We start from the raw sequence: 15750 nt of genomic DNA, 5'->3' as shown, positions 1-15750 counted from the left end.
CTCTGAAGTCTCCTAGTATCCTATGGTCAGGCTGGGGTCAATGCTGCAGTCACAATTGTAATTACTGGAAAGCAGCAGTTACTTTGTTAATGGCTCATGTTTGCTAATTCACAGTAAAGGTCCTCTTGGTAGTGGTGCTCCTCATAATTTGCCTTCCAGTTCTCATATTTTTGTAAGATTATTCTTCATATACCAGTTTTCTTTCTTTCATCTCTTTGACGTAATTCTCCTCAGGTATACATCTAAAAACAAAAGTCTCAGCTGAGGTCACAAAATACCCTCCTTAAGGTGTTTGTTGCTTGGAGGTTCCTTCAGTAGCAGGAATTGTAGTTCAAAATAGGATGTAGACCAGAGTAATTTAGAAAATGAAAAGTCATCAGAAAAAATATTCTTGTCCCGTTTCCAGTTTAAACCTCAAAATATTTTTCTTTCCTATGTTTGCTTAAATCCTAGAAAACAGTGTGTACACTCTTGTCTCTTACTGCTTTGTTTACTTTCCTTCAAGCTACAAATTACGTAAGAAAATTCCATCTATATTTCTTTCACCTGGTACTGTCCTTGACTTTATTTTATCCCTATTCTTTATATCTTACATAGAATCAGTGAAACAATCTTACCCCTTTGGGGATTTTGTATGTAGGACTGAGAATGCTTTTGCATTGTACCTTCTTTGGACTATTGTCTTGGTTTCCGTTGCATTTTGGTGTAAGTAGCTTTTTGCCATCAGATTTGGACGACACTCCAGTAACCTTTCGCCATACTTTCTTCAATTTTTGTTGGGCAAGGAGGCAGCCAGATCTTGTCAAAGCATAGCTATTATTTTAGTAATTTGTTCTGGTTTACATTAGAATCTTACACATTATAAAACCTCTCTTGGTTTTATAGTTCTAAATTAGTTATCTCCAAGTCTAATCAGAGCAATTCTTTCTCTTTTTATATATGCTGTCTTTGAGAGAGTTAACCAAGCAAGTTTAATAATCTTTTTGATGCTGTTCTCCATACTAAACAGCGGATACCTTTTGCTACAAGTAATCCTGTTCTTAATATTTTTGCCTAATGTGAAGCTGATGACCTCCAGTCTTCCCAACTTCTATCTGTCTGTAACACCCCAGGATTTTATTAGAGCTGCTGATTTGCCAGAGAAGAGGTTTTATTTTAAAAATGCCTTTAGTTTCCTCATTTGTATTTCTTTCTCTGAGTGCTTTTTTGGCTTTACTTATTTCTCATACAGTTTTTTTAATTGGTGAGTTATGCAAATACTTTCCAAGACTGAAGTTCTGAGAAGGCAGTTTTATGTGGCAATTCACCTATAGCAGGATTTTCCCAAATCTATTGCCTGTACAACATTGCTGATTTCTTTATTACTCTTGTATGAAATTTTGTTATTACAGCACTGCCTTTTCCTCCCATGGAAAATGTATTTCAGTCTTTGGCAGCAGTTCTCCATCCTTCCTTGGGAACATAAAGATAGAAAGCATCAGGTGTTTTTCTTTTCCAGTTAGCCTACTTATTCCATAGGAAGTTACCACTCTTGAACTCCATCTGCCCTACATAAAACTTCAGAAAAAAAATGTAATATTTCTTACTGTTTGTGGAATCTTAATTTTGTTCTTTATTTTAGGTTTTATACTATTCAAGTGTTATTTTTATGCTTCTCCATTTTTTTCCTGAATGTTTTGTAGCGCTCATTCCCTTTTTCTTTTATTAAAGGGCTCTTCAAAGCAGTTTTGAAAATTATTTGCCTGTGATCAAGGCACAGATATTCCAATGGTACGTCCAAAAGTGCCATGTTACCTAGAACCAAACCAAAGGTGTCTTTGTCCATACTTCAGCAGTGAAAACTCTTGTCAATAGTGACTTGAATGGTCGTTAGGACTGAGGTACTAAACTCAATAATGGTGACAAACAAGGTCAATCACTGAAACACTCCCGCACATCTTAAAAGCATGTTGTCAACAGCCTAGTGTCAAATCCAATTTATCATCTCCCTATGGTTTTCCAATTCCATGATTTACTATTGTTAATATGAAGTCTTCATATACACTGAGAAGATCTTCATTTTCAACATGAGTCTATTTAGGGGATGAGAATCAAAACGATCATAGAAGTTTTCTGTGTATGCTCTTCTGAGTTAGGATTATCATAATTTTGTTCTTTCTAAACAAGTGGTAAGCAGCAAGAGGGTTCTTGTCAACAATTTATTCCTTTCTACTCTGTTTGAATCATGGTTCATGTCTGAGATCATTAGGTCTCTCTTTCATGTGTGGTTATATCGTGAGCTTCCTGCTGTCTTCTTCAAGTGGTGCCAGCCTGGCTCTGAGCATCTGCCTTCTAATATCTTTTTCAATTTACACACCACTTGCTCAGTGACGTTTGTTAGAGAGCAGTCTTAACATTTCTCTTGAAATCTCTTTCTTTACCTTAATACTTGAGATTAGAATATAATAACTTGGAAACAAGAGGAGCTTATTGAATGAATGAATTTCATATGATGTTTTATCTTAGTTTATTTTGGGAGAATTTTTGGCATTTGGAAGTCAATAGAAATTCTACCATTGATTTCCATGTCCATTAATAAGTAAAATATTAATGTCAAAAAAATTTTTTATCGGTAATTCTATTGATGGTTGTACCCATCTGAGAATTTGGAAGGTGTATCTGCACTTGTTCCAATTTTAGGGCTGTGAAAGCTCAGCTTTGCTGTCAACAGTGACTTTTTTGTGATGGTAAGCCTACATTAACTGCTCCTACGATATACTAGAGGAGGTATGGAGCAGAGTCCGGAAAATGTCCTCATTTGTACAACTCTTCACAATTCCACTTTCAAAGTTTGTTTACTGTTGTGTTAATGTTTCATCTTGGCTCAGATATAAATCAAATAACCACAGTAAATCAAATAGCCAGCTAGTGACGTCTCTACAGTAATGTTTCATTGCATTTCCTCCAGATGAGGCTACTACTTGTTGGTCCCATGCCATTGTATTATCAAAACCAAGTTATTGAATACTTTAGTTTAATTGCCATGATCTATTGAATGCAGTTCCTTCTAAATTTGCAATAAGATTTTGTATTGAACTGTCCTCAGTGTCACAGTTCTTTTAACATCTCGTTCAGTAGAAAGTTAAAGGTACTCTGTGCATTAATTTTTAGTGATTTTGTGACTGCTGCAGTACTTAAAGCAGTTTGTGGAGTATGTTTTCCTATCTTGGTTTACACTGATAACTCCAGTAGGGGGATGGCCTGTTAGTACTCAGGTATTTCTGTCTTTAAATGTTTTATTATCAACAGTGAATCTATAATTAGTAACAAATATTTCAACAGCAATCAAAATACTGTATTGGGTTTGGGGACCCTACTGTGTTGGGCACTTCAGAAATGTTTTAAGGAGATAACCATATCCCAAAGTATTTTTTGCAGTTGCACAGTGTAATCAGGCAAAGGCAAACAGTGGGTTATATGTTGTTTTAGCTGAAATATCATAAAGTAGTTGTTGCATTATTCCATTTTTTACTTTTTGGTAGAAGCAGAGATCTTCGCTCTCTTCAACAAGCCAAAAACCCCACAAAGATGCAGCCAGTATTATACAGTGACTATCCCTATGAGGATCTCCAGGAATGGGCAGACCGTCAACAGCTTGGAAGCAAATTGGCTGGAGCACATGACAGATCACTTCAGGAAAGGAGGCTCATTGGTAAATGCCATCTTCAGCCTTGGAATGGTAAATGGTATGGAAATTACAGAAAGCATTATGCTGTGATTATTTTCCTTTCTCCTCTAATAGAGGCCATTATCTTTGAAGAGAAGACATTTGGGAGGTGCTTTAATATAGGCTTGGGGCAGATTCGGTTTAGATCAGCCTGTTTCAGTGAAATGGAATGAAAGCACAGGAAATATTTTGGCATTTGAATAAGGAAAACAGATCATGTATTGTATTTTATAAACATACTAGAGATGACCCTGTAATTGCAGAAATACACAGAGTTAATAAACAGTACCAAGTAAAATGAATTAAACTAATAAGATTGCAAAGCAGATGACTTAAATGGAAGAGTGGCTTTCCTCTTAGCTGTCCGGCTACACAGTGCGGTGGGGGCTGATTGCAGGTCAGTGTAAGGACCCTCCAGTTCCATCTGGCCAACGTGTAGTCAGTTACTCCCAGTTCTTCCAGAGACCCTTTCCACCTTGATGGCACAGTGTTTTATAAAATTGTCTTCTATGTTTGTTTCATCCTAGCTAGTATGTTCATATAAGTGATGGTTAAATGATGGTCTTAAATTCAGAAGAGAAGATTAAAAACCAGATTTTTGCATGTTGTGAAAATGTGGCACTGAATCCAGCTTAATACTGTAGCCAATCTGTACTACACTCGTGGCCACCATGGTGTCTCTGAAGACAAGCCTGCTGTACAAAGAAAGACTTTGGTGCATAGTAGGGATGTGAGAGATGTAACCAAGGGACCATGAGAACAAACCACGGGAAGTACTCAAACATAAAACTGTTGAAGTTACAGCCGGATTAATTTTACTGGAAAATTTTGTGACTAGTATACTTCATGGTTAAAGTGCTTATGGCTGAATCTTTCACCTAATTTTGGTTTGTTTTGCATTCTTCAAAAGGAATGTGGTAACCCGTAGATTGGGCAATGCTACTGAGGTTCATGGGTTTGTGCCTCAAAATTATAGGGGAACTGCTTCCAGAGCATCGTCTTTCCATTTTGCTGCTGGTCAGAATTCCAGGATCCATAATAAAACACAGTAATGTGAGTCGATTCTGGTAAAAGTCAATCAGGAAATTAACAGGCAATCCTAATTTTTCATTTTGCAAGCAAGTAGCAAAAAAGGAAGGTCTAAAGTTCAGCTGATGGAATGCTTTCACACAGCTTCCTGGAAAGCCTTGTAATTGCTAGTTAACTTGCTTAAAAACAAATGTTCATTTACTTTATGTGTATAAATTGCAACTCATAGAGGCAAATTTAATTGGCTCTATCAGGCTCAGTGTTTTCTTTAATAAAAACTGCTTATCAGTGCTCTCTAAAATGCTTTAAACACAGCATTTTTCTGTTATTTAAACTTCTAAAGTTCATTTACATAACAGACGCCTGGGGGAAGTTCGTGTACTTGGATACCAGAGTGGGGAGTGCTGGATAACTGCCTACGGACATAGATAGAGTAGGCTTGAATGATGGCAGTAAAGTTTCAACATAAACAAGACAACGAATTGTATAAAAGTGGTCAGATTCCGGATTAAGTTAGATGAGAGATTGAAAATGAACAATTAATAAACATTTTTATTAGGTTTTACAGTTACAGGAAGAACAGGTTTAGAAGTCAAAAAGCTCAGAGTTAAGGTTTCTAAAAGTGTATTAATTAGAACACTTATGTTAAGACGCCGTGAACATGTTTTTAGAAGAACATTTGCTAAGAACATCTGTAAGTTGCTGTCAGCTGCAGTGAAATGTTTATGATTTAAATTCTAAAATTTTCCTATGCTGCAGAGAAACAGAACGGCTTTTTCACTCATATGCCAATGAGTATGAAACAACCCAGGGTAGGGAGGAGGGAAGAAAGAGTGGGCTGAGGGCTTCTCAGCTCCTTACTTTTGTCTAGTCCTTTATGGCATCCTGTCCAGCTCTTCATAGCTGGTCTTTTATTCACCGTTTAATCCTCTTCCAAATTAAGGTAATAAGATACTTTCTTTAATTGGTTATATCACATTTCTTTGTTCTGAGGGCTGGTTTTCTCTTTGGCTTATAGTACGAATTCATTATTTTGCTTATTAGACTTAAAAGCAGGGTTATTATCTTCTTCTTTTCCCCCATGTCCTTGGAATGCCCAATGAAGTGAAGATTTCCAGATTGTCAGTAGTCATAAATCTGTTTCTTCCTTCTGCCAACAGTTTATTAATTAGCCTTTAAAAGAGTTCTAAACTTCACTGATAACAATTCTTTCTTTTTGCTTATTGTACCAGATAATTATAAACAGAAATATAATGCAATTTCAAATTACAATATGTAAACCACGCAGAGTTACACCATACATTCAGATTTTGCTAGTAAGTTAGAAACAGCAGCTTCCTTGGCCCTTGAATGTTCACAGATGTTGACAAATAACAGTTGCTTAAATTTGGAGTTCAGTTACTTGCTGATGTTTTTCATCTAACTCATGTCATTGCTAATTGTGCCTGTAGTCCTGGGTGTAAACTGGTCCTGCTTAGTGATCTGAAGTGATCATGGGACTTCACCCTTGCCCTCTTCTAGTGAGAAGTGGAGACTGTAGCAGCAAGCTGCAGATTAATACCACTGCAAATGGAAAGGATGTAACAGTGGGATCTCTTTCTTCCCTATAACAGCAAGTCTCCGATCAGCACTGTGAGAACGTGAGAGTGAGGAGGGAGGAAGAGTCAAAGCTAAGGTTATGTTTTGATGCCTTAACAGAGTAATCACAAGCCTGCTCATCTTTAGTCATTTTGAACTGCAGGTCTTTAAATGTCTGGCATCCTTGTATTTGTTTTACCATTCCGTCTGTGAATTTCCTGCCTTTCGAACTTAGAAAAAGCCAGGCAACCAACCAGAAAACATTGACAGTACTTAAAGACAAAGACAATGAAATAAAAATGTGAGTTGCTTGGAAGAGGGACACAGGCATTTTTTAGAGGGTCAGATTGATGGTCTCTGTTATATTTGCACTGCCTCTGACAGAGATGAACCAGTGATGCGTTTGGCCAATTATAGTCACCTTATTCACTGAAGTGACTGGGATTTTTATCATCCATATGGAATTATTTTTATCTGTGTGTACTGAAGGTGAAAAGATTCAAGAGGAGGGAGGAATACAAATATGAAGCAAAGGCCAACGTTCAGGTCACATGCCACATAAAGCCACAGATAGGTAATTTTCCTCATTGAGAGCAACAACAGCCTAAAGGTTAATTTCCTAGATAAGGGGGATTTGTAGTTCAAAGACAAAAAGGGGAAAATTTTTGCCCACTAGGAAAGCTGTCATGGTAAAGTAAGAAATCTTTTCCCATGTACTTCTTGTAAATCAGAAGCAAGAACATCAAAATAGCTTTTTTTGTCAACCGAGCTACATCAAATATTTATACAACCCAGTGAAAATAGCTTTTTGTGCACAGTAGGATACCTTAATAAAAAATTCAGTGGTAATGGAAGATTTTCAGAGGAAGGACAGTGATTGTAACCTTTATGTTCAGACCCTTTTCTTTAAGAAAGAGGTAAGTTATGTCAGTTAAAGAGTAGAGATTGGGAAGTGATAACCACAAACAGCGAAGTCAAAATGGTTTGCTTTATTGGCATTCCATACTGCCCTATTGCAAATGAACTAATGTTTGAAATTAGTAAAGACTTTTTTAATGTAGGCTAAGTTCCAGGAACTAAGCCTTGTTAAACAAGAGATTACCAAGACACAAGAGAATACAACTGCATCAGAATCAGGAAATACCTTGCATGAGAAACAGTGGAAACTGGAAAGACCAACTCGCTTCTGAAGCTTTAGGTGGCTGATCTTTGTAGACAGGTTAGGAAAGATTCAGCTGAATAAATGTGGGCATCTGCCCTGCAAGTATCTGCATATGAGTTGTCACCCAAAAGTGCTGTTATAGTCAATGGAGATCTAGGCCTAGACCAATATAGTCAGTAGGATTTGTGTTGTGATCCACCTCATCCTACATCAGGTATCTAAAAGAGAGAGATAGATTGGAGTGGGTGATTTAGTGACAACAGACCTAGATAAGGCAGATATTCAGTGCCTCCTTTGCCTTAGTATTCACTGACACAGTCTTCCAAGCCTCAAGCTTAGGGGCAAGGTTCAAGGAGAGATGCAGGACTAGGATCAGTGGATGAAGATCAAGACAGGGATTACTTGAGTTCCTGAGACCAAATGGTCTGCATCCAAGGGTGCTGGGAGACCTGGCTGATGTTGTAACATGGCCACTCTTACTCACCTTTGAAAGGTCATGGAGATCAGGGAAGGTTTCCAACACTTAAGAAAGGCAAAGGTTGCATCCATCTTTAAACAAAGGCCAAAAGCACAATCCAGGGACCTAGAGGGTGGTCAGCCTCACTTCATTCCTGAGTAAATCACTGAGTCCTCTTGGAACACATTTCTGGACACATGAAGGAGAAGAGAGTGACTAGGAACAGTCAGTGTAGATTTAACAAGAGTAAATTATACTTGATGAAACTGATTATCTTCTCTGATGAAATCACTGTATTTGTGAATGAAGGGAAAGCAGTAGGTATCATTTGAAGTGAATTCATCAAGGAAGTTTGACGTTGGCTTTTTGTATCCAAGTTAGGACCCTGCAGCCTAGATGGGAGGACAGCTACGGTAAAAAACTGGGCAGGCTGGAAGAAAGTGCCAGCAGGAGCTTTTTGAAATTCCATGAGGACAAATGTCCTGCCTCTGGGAAGGGAGGGGCCTTTTCGCTAGTCCAGGCTGGGGACTGCCTGGCTGGGCAGCAGGTCCATTGAAAAGGACCTGGGGGTTGTTAGTAGACAGCAAACTGAATATGAAGCAGCAGTATGCCCTGGCAATAGAGCAGGCAACAGTGTATCAGGCTGCAAGAAGAAGAATATAGCCAGTAGATAAAAGACAGCGATTATCCTCCTTTTCTTGGTGCTCATTAGATTGCGTCTGGACCACATACTGTGTGCAGTTTTGGGCCCTCCCCTAAAAGGGGAAAGGAAGATGTTGACAAACTGGAGCTAGTTTAGCAGAGGGCCAACAAGATAGTCAGTGGCTGGAGCATTTGTCTGGTGAGGAAAGACTGAAGGACCTGGGGTAGTTCAGCCTGGAGAAGGGACAGCTTTGAGGGACCTAACAGTACCTGTCAGTGCCTATGAGGAGAGACTATCAAGAAGAAGGATCCAGGCTCTTGACTGAGGTGTATGGTAGGAGGAGAAAAATTGTGCATAAATTGAAATGAGAGAGAGAGGTCCTGGTTGGACATAATGAAAACCTTTTTGTTCATGAAAACAGGCACGCTGAAAGAGGCTGCCCAGGAAGTTGTACAGGCTCCATCCTTGGAGATTTTCAAGATGCAACTAGGTAAAGCCCTGAGCAATCTATTCTGCACTTGTATTGAACCTGCTTTGAGCAGAAGATTGGACTGGAGACCTTCTGAGGTCCCCATTCACCTGAATGATTCTGTGAAACTGGGTCCTGAATGAAATAATGCTTATTTCTCTCCATCAATTGTAAAGAGAGCCTTCGATGACTGATTCAGCTGTAGACCTCTATATCATAAATATCTAATGTTAGATTATATAAATCTCACCTAGGGGGCCAGCTCTGGAACATGTGACTGTAGGCTTAAGTTGCTGCAGAACTCTAGAGCATCTGTGTGATAAAGGTATTGCAAGTAGACTCAATGCATCTGTCCATCTCCTTGCCCTTCCACACCTCTATGCGAGAGTTTCCCTGAAATTCCTGCTGAACCTGACACCATAGCATGGGTTATTTTCTCCAGAACATTATCCAGTTAGCTCTCTTTCTGCTGCTTTCTCCTTTCCCCCAATTATTCTCAGCATCTGAAATGCTTCACATGCAAAGGAATTAATGATCCTATTATTCTTTCCTTTACCTCCTGCTTTCATCTGGAAGAGTAGAAGATGACCTGTAAAAGGGAAGATGTACGGCCAAGGTGTGAGAATTGGCAGGCATGCATTTATGGCATGAAAGTTTAAATGTTGTGGTAGGACAGGTAGGGAGGAGATTTGGTTATGGTTAAGGGGGAAAATCTTAGTGTCATTAACCAGTTTCTCTTATAGAGTTTTTCACCAGCATCACTCTGTTGAGCAGACAGCAGTATGCAGCAGCTCTCTCCCCTTTATTGTTTTTCCCCTTCCAGTTTTCTCATTTTCTATAGGTTTCTTTCCTGGCCAAAAAGGTGATGGATCTTAGGATTGACTGGATGTCGTATTCAACCGTAATTGTTGTACATTCAACAGGGAAGTCCTGTTCAAGTTTGTCTGCTGCCCGTAGGGTCTCATGAGCTCAGCTATTAGTTTCTAAAACATTACATATGTGCCATAATGTTCACATATGTGGAAGCTGTGAACTGCACGAGTGGAATGCACAGCAGAGTGAAACATAAAGGATGATTTACAAGGGAGTGTAAACACACACATGCTGATTGTGTTTTGATCGCTTATTAATTAGCTGGCAAATGCGTGGGGTGAGCTTAAGCTGCAGTTGTGCCAACAGTGCGATACTGGGTTTCATTAAAAGATTTCACGATACAGGAGCAGTACACCAAGGCTGTATAGAGCTTCCTGGCAAGACCTGAGTGTCTGTGTCTAGTAGGGATCCATGGGGTTTCTGATTTCAGCCTTAGGTGCTGTCCTGTCATCCCTGCTTTGGAAAATTAAAGGGTTATTTGTACATTATGCATTCTAGAATAGATTTGGGTATGGGTGTGGGTGTTGTAATGTGGTACATTATACAGAAGTTGAGTTGGTTCCCCCTTTGAAGTGTGGGGTCTAACAGAGTGCCATTTCTGAATGAAATAAGATAATTATCTCTTGTACCCATTTGTTCTCGCTATGTTTTCTAATCTGCAACCCAGCTACTTAGTGATCTGGCCTGTTATTTCACAAGTATCTGTTCTCTTCACTCAGATGAAAAATTCATGTAGATGACAGGAGTTTGCTTTGTAGTCCAGTTCGTCCTCCTTGGAGCGATGTGTAATACTGGCTTGCTGTAGTGGTGAGGAGTCTTCATCCCTCTTTATTCTAAATGGACTTACAGGGAACTTGTCTGGGGAGACAGTCAGCTTGAAAGTACACAGTGTATTTTTCTAAAATTTCTTTGAGTCTCCCAACAGAATCCCTAGCAGAGTCTCTAGTAACTGGTTTACAACTTTTTTCCTTCACAACCGAGCAAAAAAAAAATAATCCTGTTGTAGTTTAGCCATGAGTATTTGCATCTGCTCACGTACAACTTGGTATCTTGAAATTGCAGCAAGAGAGAGTAGTGGACCGTGCAAATAGAAGCAAAGGGATGCGCAAAATGCTTGACACCTGCAGCAACAGTCTTGCTATGTTGTGTTTGTAGACATAAGCCTTCAAATGTACGAGTCTGGTTTGTTGTGGGCTTTGCCTGCAACAAATTTATTATTTCCAGATAATAAATTGAATTTAGATCATATAATGACATTGGAAGATGTTGACTGAGATTGTGTCTGCAAGAGGTAAGAAGCCTCTTAATCCTCTTCACTGTCTCCTTTGTGAAAATTGGTTCTGAGTTTGATACATGTTTTCCCTTGGAGGCAGTGATGCCTTCCCACTGGCATTTCTTGACCTCATAACATCCACTAGGGAAAGCAGGAGGACCTGATGAGGCAGCTAACCAGACTTATCTAGAAGACTCTCCTGTCAGTTCAGGAATCTGTTGGTTTGGCCTCTGTGGTTGCATTTCAAAAACATATATCATACCGGTGCAAGGAACATAGTTTTCCTAAAAATGTAAAGAAACTATCATGCACAATACAGCACTTAGGGAGGAGATGAGCAAGGACTTTATAACCGTTCATACAGGGTAAATGTATTGCTTAAACTAGAAAGGTTGAAAAACACGCTTTGTGACAATGAGAGGAGTTTTCTGTGTTCATAAAGAGTACAGTACTGCTTATTTACAGTTTTTCTAAATCTAATTCTATTGCTTCATCATTTAGCTTATTTTAGCAAAGAAAGGTAAGTAATTTTTCCAGTTATTCTGATTCTTTTCTGTCATGAAGCTGACAAAACTTGAGTTCTTGGGTATGGGAGTGATTGCCGATTATACATCTAAGTTGAAGGAGAAAGTGTTGCTCAAGTAACTTTAATAGTATGTGTTGTCTGAAAAAAGGCTGAATGTGCTGGGAATGCAAATGAGAATAAAGAGTCACTAAACCAGATGGTCAAAATGCCTTCATAAATTGATTAAATGGTTATGAATGTATCTTTTCTTTCACACCATTCAGATATGCCAGATCATCCTTAGTCCATGTAGATCACTGTAACTGCAAAGGCTGATGCATATGTAGGGTTCTGACTTGTGTGAATGAATGGGTATAGTCATTAATATCAGTGTACCTTCAAAAGCCCTCGAAAAGTTGTCATATTACATGGCCTTTAGCCTCCAAAGTGTAGGCATAACTTTAGGTAGGCGAGCAATACTGCTGAACTGAGGACTGAATTAATTTTGCCTGCTCAAAATGGGAGAGCTGTGGTTTTTGACCAACTCTGAAATAACAGAGTGGATAGTGAGGTTTGCTATTTGAGAGTAGGATTGCTCTTAAAAACTGCTAGAGATATTAGTCTCATTCATTTAATAGAGCTGGACTATCAGAGGAAGGTCTATGCACGTTTTATTGACATCCTTGGAAGAATTTGTTATTAATAAATTCAGATGCCTCACTACACGTGGGGTGCATTCCATAAAGCTCACAGATCACCCTGTGTTTTCATAGATTCTTTACACGGCACAATGGATGGAGTATTTCTCTTTGAAGATGTTCCTGTGGAAGACAGTAAAACCACACAGAGCTACGATGCAATTGTTGTAGAGCAGTGGACCGTCCTGAAGGTATGAGCGCAGTTTTCCTTCTTTGATTTTTTTTTTTTTTTTTGGTAAATCAAAACACTTGGAGACTGTGAGACAGACTCTTATGTACTGATCTGTGGTTCAACAGTACCAGAAGGGCAACTGAGGTAAAAGGATGCAACGTAACGGTAACCCATTTAACCACACTCTAGGTTTGTACAGTGCACTTTTGATTTTTGTCATCTCCATGCTTTATTGGAGAGGGGTAGGAAATGTGAGTGATGGTGAGCAATGAAACTCAGGGCTGTCTGTCCCAAATTACAGATGTCTGCTGGATTAACTGTACAGGGGATCTCCACTGGTTGTCAGGGCAACATGATGACACAAGTCACTGTAGCATTGCAGTTCTAAAGAAGGCATCCCTCTAGGTAGGCTTAGCTGCAGTAGGAATGCACAGATAACTGCATTCGCTTCTGTCTGACCTCCTTCATAAGCTGAGAGCGCTGTATATCCTGGATGGGTCCCTATAAACAAACCATGTGTGTCACAGATTGGCTTTTTGCTGATCCAAGTGCACACTCAGATCAGGAGAAACACCGTTTAGATCAGGTCAGTACTGATCTTCCACAGCAAATTTGATAGATAAGTAGTTGAAAAGCTGGCCTTAAAATTCTCTGTGACTTGAAGCAAAAAGGTCATGGGGGAAAAGAAGATATTGTTGTGTAACTCCTAGAAGCTTTTTTTTTGTTTTATTTGATTACTCTAGTCTGCCAGAAATAGATGTTATACATCTATAAAGGCAGTGCCTGACCTTTTCGCTTGGAATATATTGTAAGTGGTGTAAAAGCCTAAGACAAGCATGGCACACACATGCCAAAAGGATGGATTAAGGGAAAATGAGACAGATGCTAGACTAAATGTGTAAAATTCCAGGAGACTAGGGTTAAGAGCTTGGTTATTAGATAATGACTTTGTAGTGTAGCAAGAAATTGACATATAGTGATGGCTAGAAACTTCTTGAAGCACAGTGTAGCGCATTAATGGCAGCTTTTCTTGTGCCAGTGTGCATCTGAACAAATGATTCCTATATTACATTTAATATTATTCCAGTTATTACAGACTTGACTGGAAGTTCTTGTTCATTTTTAGCGTCAAATTGCGGTGTTGCCACTCAGGAGCAAGGGTTTGGGATAATGACAGATGGTTCCATGAGTGCATTAGGTCAGTGCTGATCAAGAAGGCAAATGTTAAGAAGCTTTAATGTTAACCATACGCAAAAAACTGTTAGGAAAAGAATAGAGGGTGGAACGGCAAGCGTATACGACTACATACTCCTGTATAAGCCGTGGTTTGGCAGCACCTTGTTTCAGAAGGTTACGTTAGCATGGTAAATGTTCAGAGAAGAGCAGCGAGGAAGATCAGTGATACAGGCAGCTTCTATATTGGGAAGACTTTACATGGTGTGTTCTTTCAGCCTGGAAAAGAGTTGTAGGGAATGGAATAGGTAGAGGTCTCCTAAATCATGTGAGGCATGTAAACGGGATTGACTGTTTGCTGTCTCTTCCAGTATAAGAACTAAGGGTTGTCAAATGGCACTAGTAGGGGCTAGGTGCAAAACAAACCAAAAGGAAATAATTCAGGTAATATTTTGTGTAGCAGGCAGCGGATCTGTAGAACTCCTTTCTGGAGAATGCTCAAGAAAGGGTTCAAGAAGTTTAGATGGCTTCAGGTGGAAGCAATGTTGTTTTTTCCTCTACCTTATCTATCTCTGTTTATACAAGCATTTTAATTTGGATCAGGAGTGCGTTTTTTAACTGAACCCCCTGATCCTCCCTACTTAATATACCTCAGCTCACATCACAGAATGGTCTCATACTGCACAAACTGGATTCCAGGCATACCAGCATTTGAGGCAGGTATCCTACATGCTTGTGCCAATATATGTTACTCTTCCTTAGCTGTCACTTATAGCCATGTTGAGGACAGCTTTCTGGGTTAAATGGATTCTCGGTCAGAATGAGTTTGGCTCTTGGACAACCAGTGAAAGGTTCTCTATCTCAGTAGGATATTGCAACAAAGTTATCCATAATGCCCCCAGTGCACCTCTTAGTTTCCTCTATGTGGACACAAGAAAGTTTTTCTCAAGCTACATGACAAGCACAGCATCTGATAATGGAGATCCTGTGATGGCAGTGTGGTGAACAAAATGCTAGTATCTTCTAGAAGGGCCTCTTGAAGTGTTAGGGCCCTGGTAGGTGGAGTATCATTTGTCTTCAATTCTAGCAATCCCATGCCGGAGACACAGCTGGTGAACAGATTAAGGAACCAACTTCCCAATGCCATCTGGTGTGTCGCTGCACCCACGTCTGTGTGAGGGCTAACGTGGAGAATCGCCTGTTCCAAACATAAGATTTGGTATGTGCAATTTCAGAAACTGACTGATAGCATATAAACAGCTCGTCATTATGATCAGATTATTCTCTGCTGCAGTCTGAAACTTGGATACTGTATGTTCCCTGACAGTTTTGCTCTTCTGAGATCAAGTGCCCTTCTTTTTGGGGACATTATGAACATGTTACCAACCTGCAAGTGGAAGCATATGGAGAAGAAAAAGCCTACTGAAGGAAGAGGTTGAGGCATTGGGGAACTCTTGCAAAGGTCTTACCCGTTTACAGGAAAAACAGAGCTGACCGCCTGTGTTTTCTTCTCCTAACATTTAAATAACTGCCTGGGTGTTTGATGCTTCATGCTTTCTGAGACGTAATAGGCAGAGATAGGCAAAGTCATCAAATGAATGAAAGAAAGACTGGAAGCTGGGGGATCTGCAGGTACATGCCCAGTGCCGTACCCAGAAGACCAAGCTGCCTCTCTATTAAACCCTATCAGAATTCACCTTTGTTTACCATAAACATGGAATAATGCAGTGGCAGAGGAAGGGACTGTAAAACGGGGGATGCAGAGGGAAGGAGATAACGTTCAGTAGTGACAGAAGATGTCCAAAAGCCAGTAAAGGCTTTGTTTCTGTTATGAGTACTTCAAAGTATAATTATCACAGAGATAATTATGGAGCAGTGGAATGACTCATTAATGTAGACTTTCTTTTTCTTTTTGATATAGGTTCAGCTCTGATCTAGAGTAACCTTTTCCATTTGTCATTTTTGTTTGTACCAAGGTAGTGGAGGAACTGATGGGCAGCATGACGTAAATG

At 39.5% G+C, this 15750-nt stretch overlaps 1 protein-coding gene across 1 annotated transcript in view; it reads left to right on the top strand.

The window, feature by feature from the left end:
* Window positions 1–15750, top strand: part of RFTN1 (raftlin, lipid raft linker 1) — a 99544-nt gene that overhangs the window by 68764 nt on the left and 15030 nt on the right. Inside the window, exons 6-7 of the mRNA XM_074574983.1 lie at window positions 3522–3725; window positions 12469–12584. Coding sequence (XP_074431084.1) covers window positions 3522–3725; window positions 12469–12584 — 320 coding nt within the window. The remainder of the gene's footprint in view (window positions 1–3521; window positions 3726–12468; window positions 12585–15750) is intronic.

The sequence above is a fragment of the Larus michahellis genome, chromosome 2, assembly GCF_964199755.1.
Source record: "Larus michahellis chromosome 2, bLarMic1.1, whole genome shotgun sequence".
Classification (NCBI taxonomy): Eukaryota; Metazoa; Chordata; class Aves; order Charadriiformes; family Laridae; genus Larus; species Larus michahellis.
Note: the sequence above shows the minus strand (reverse complement) of the source record. Positions and strands in the feature narration are given on the sequence as shown.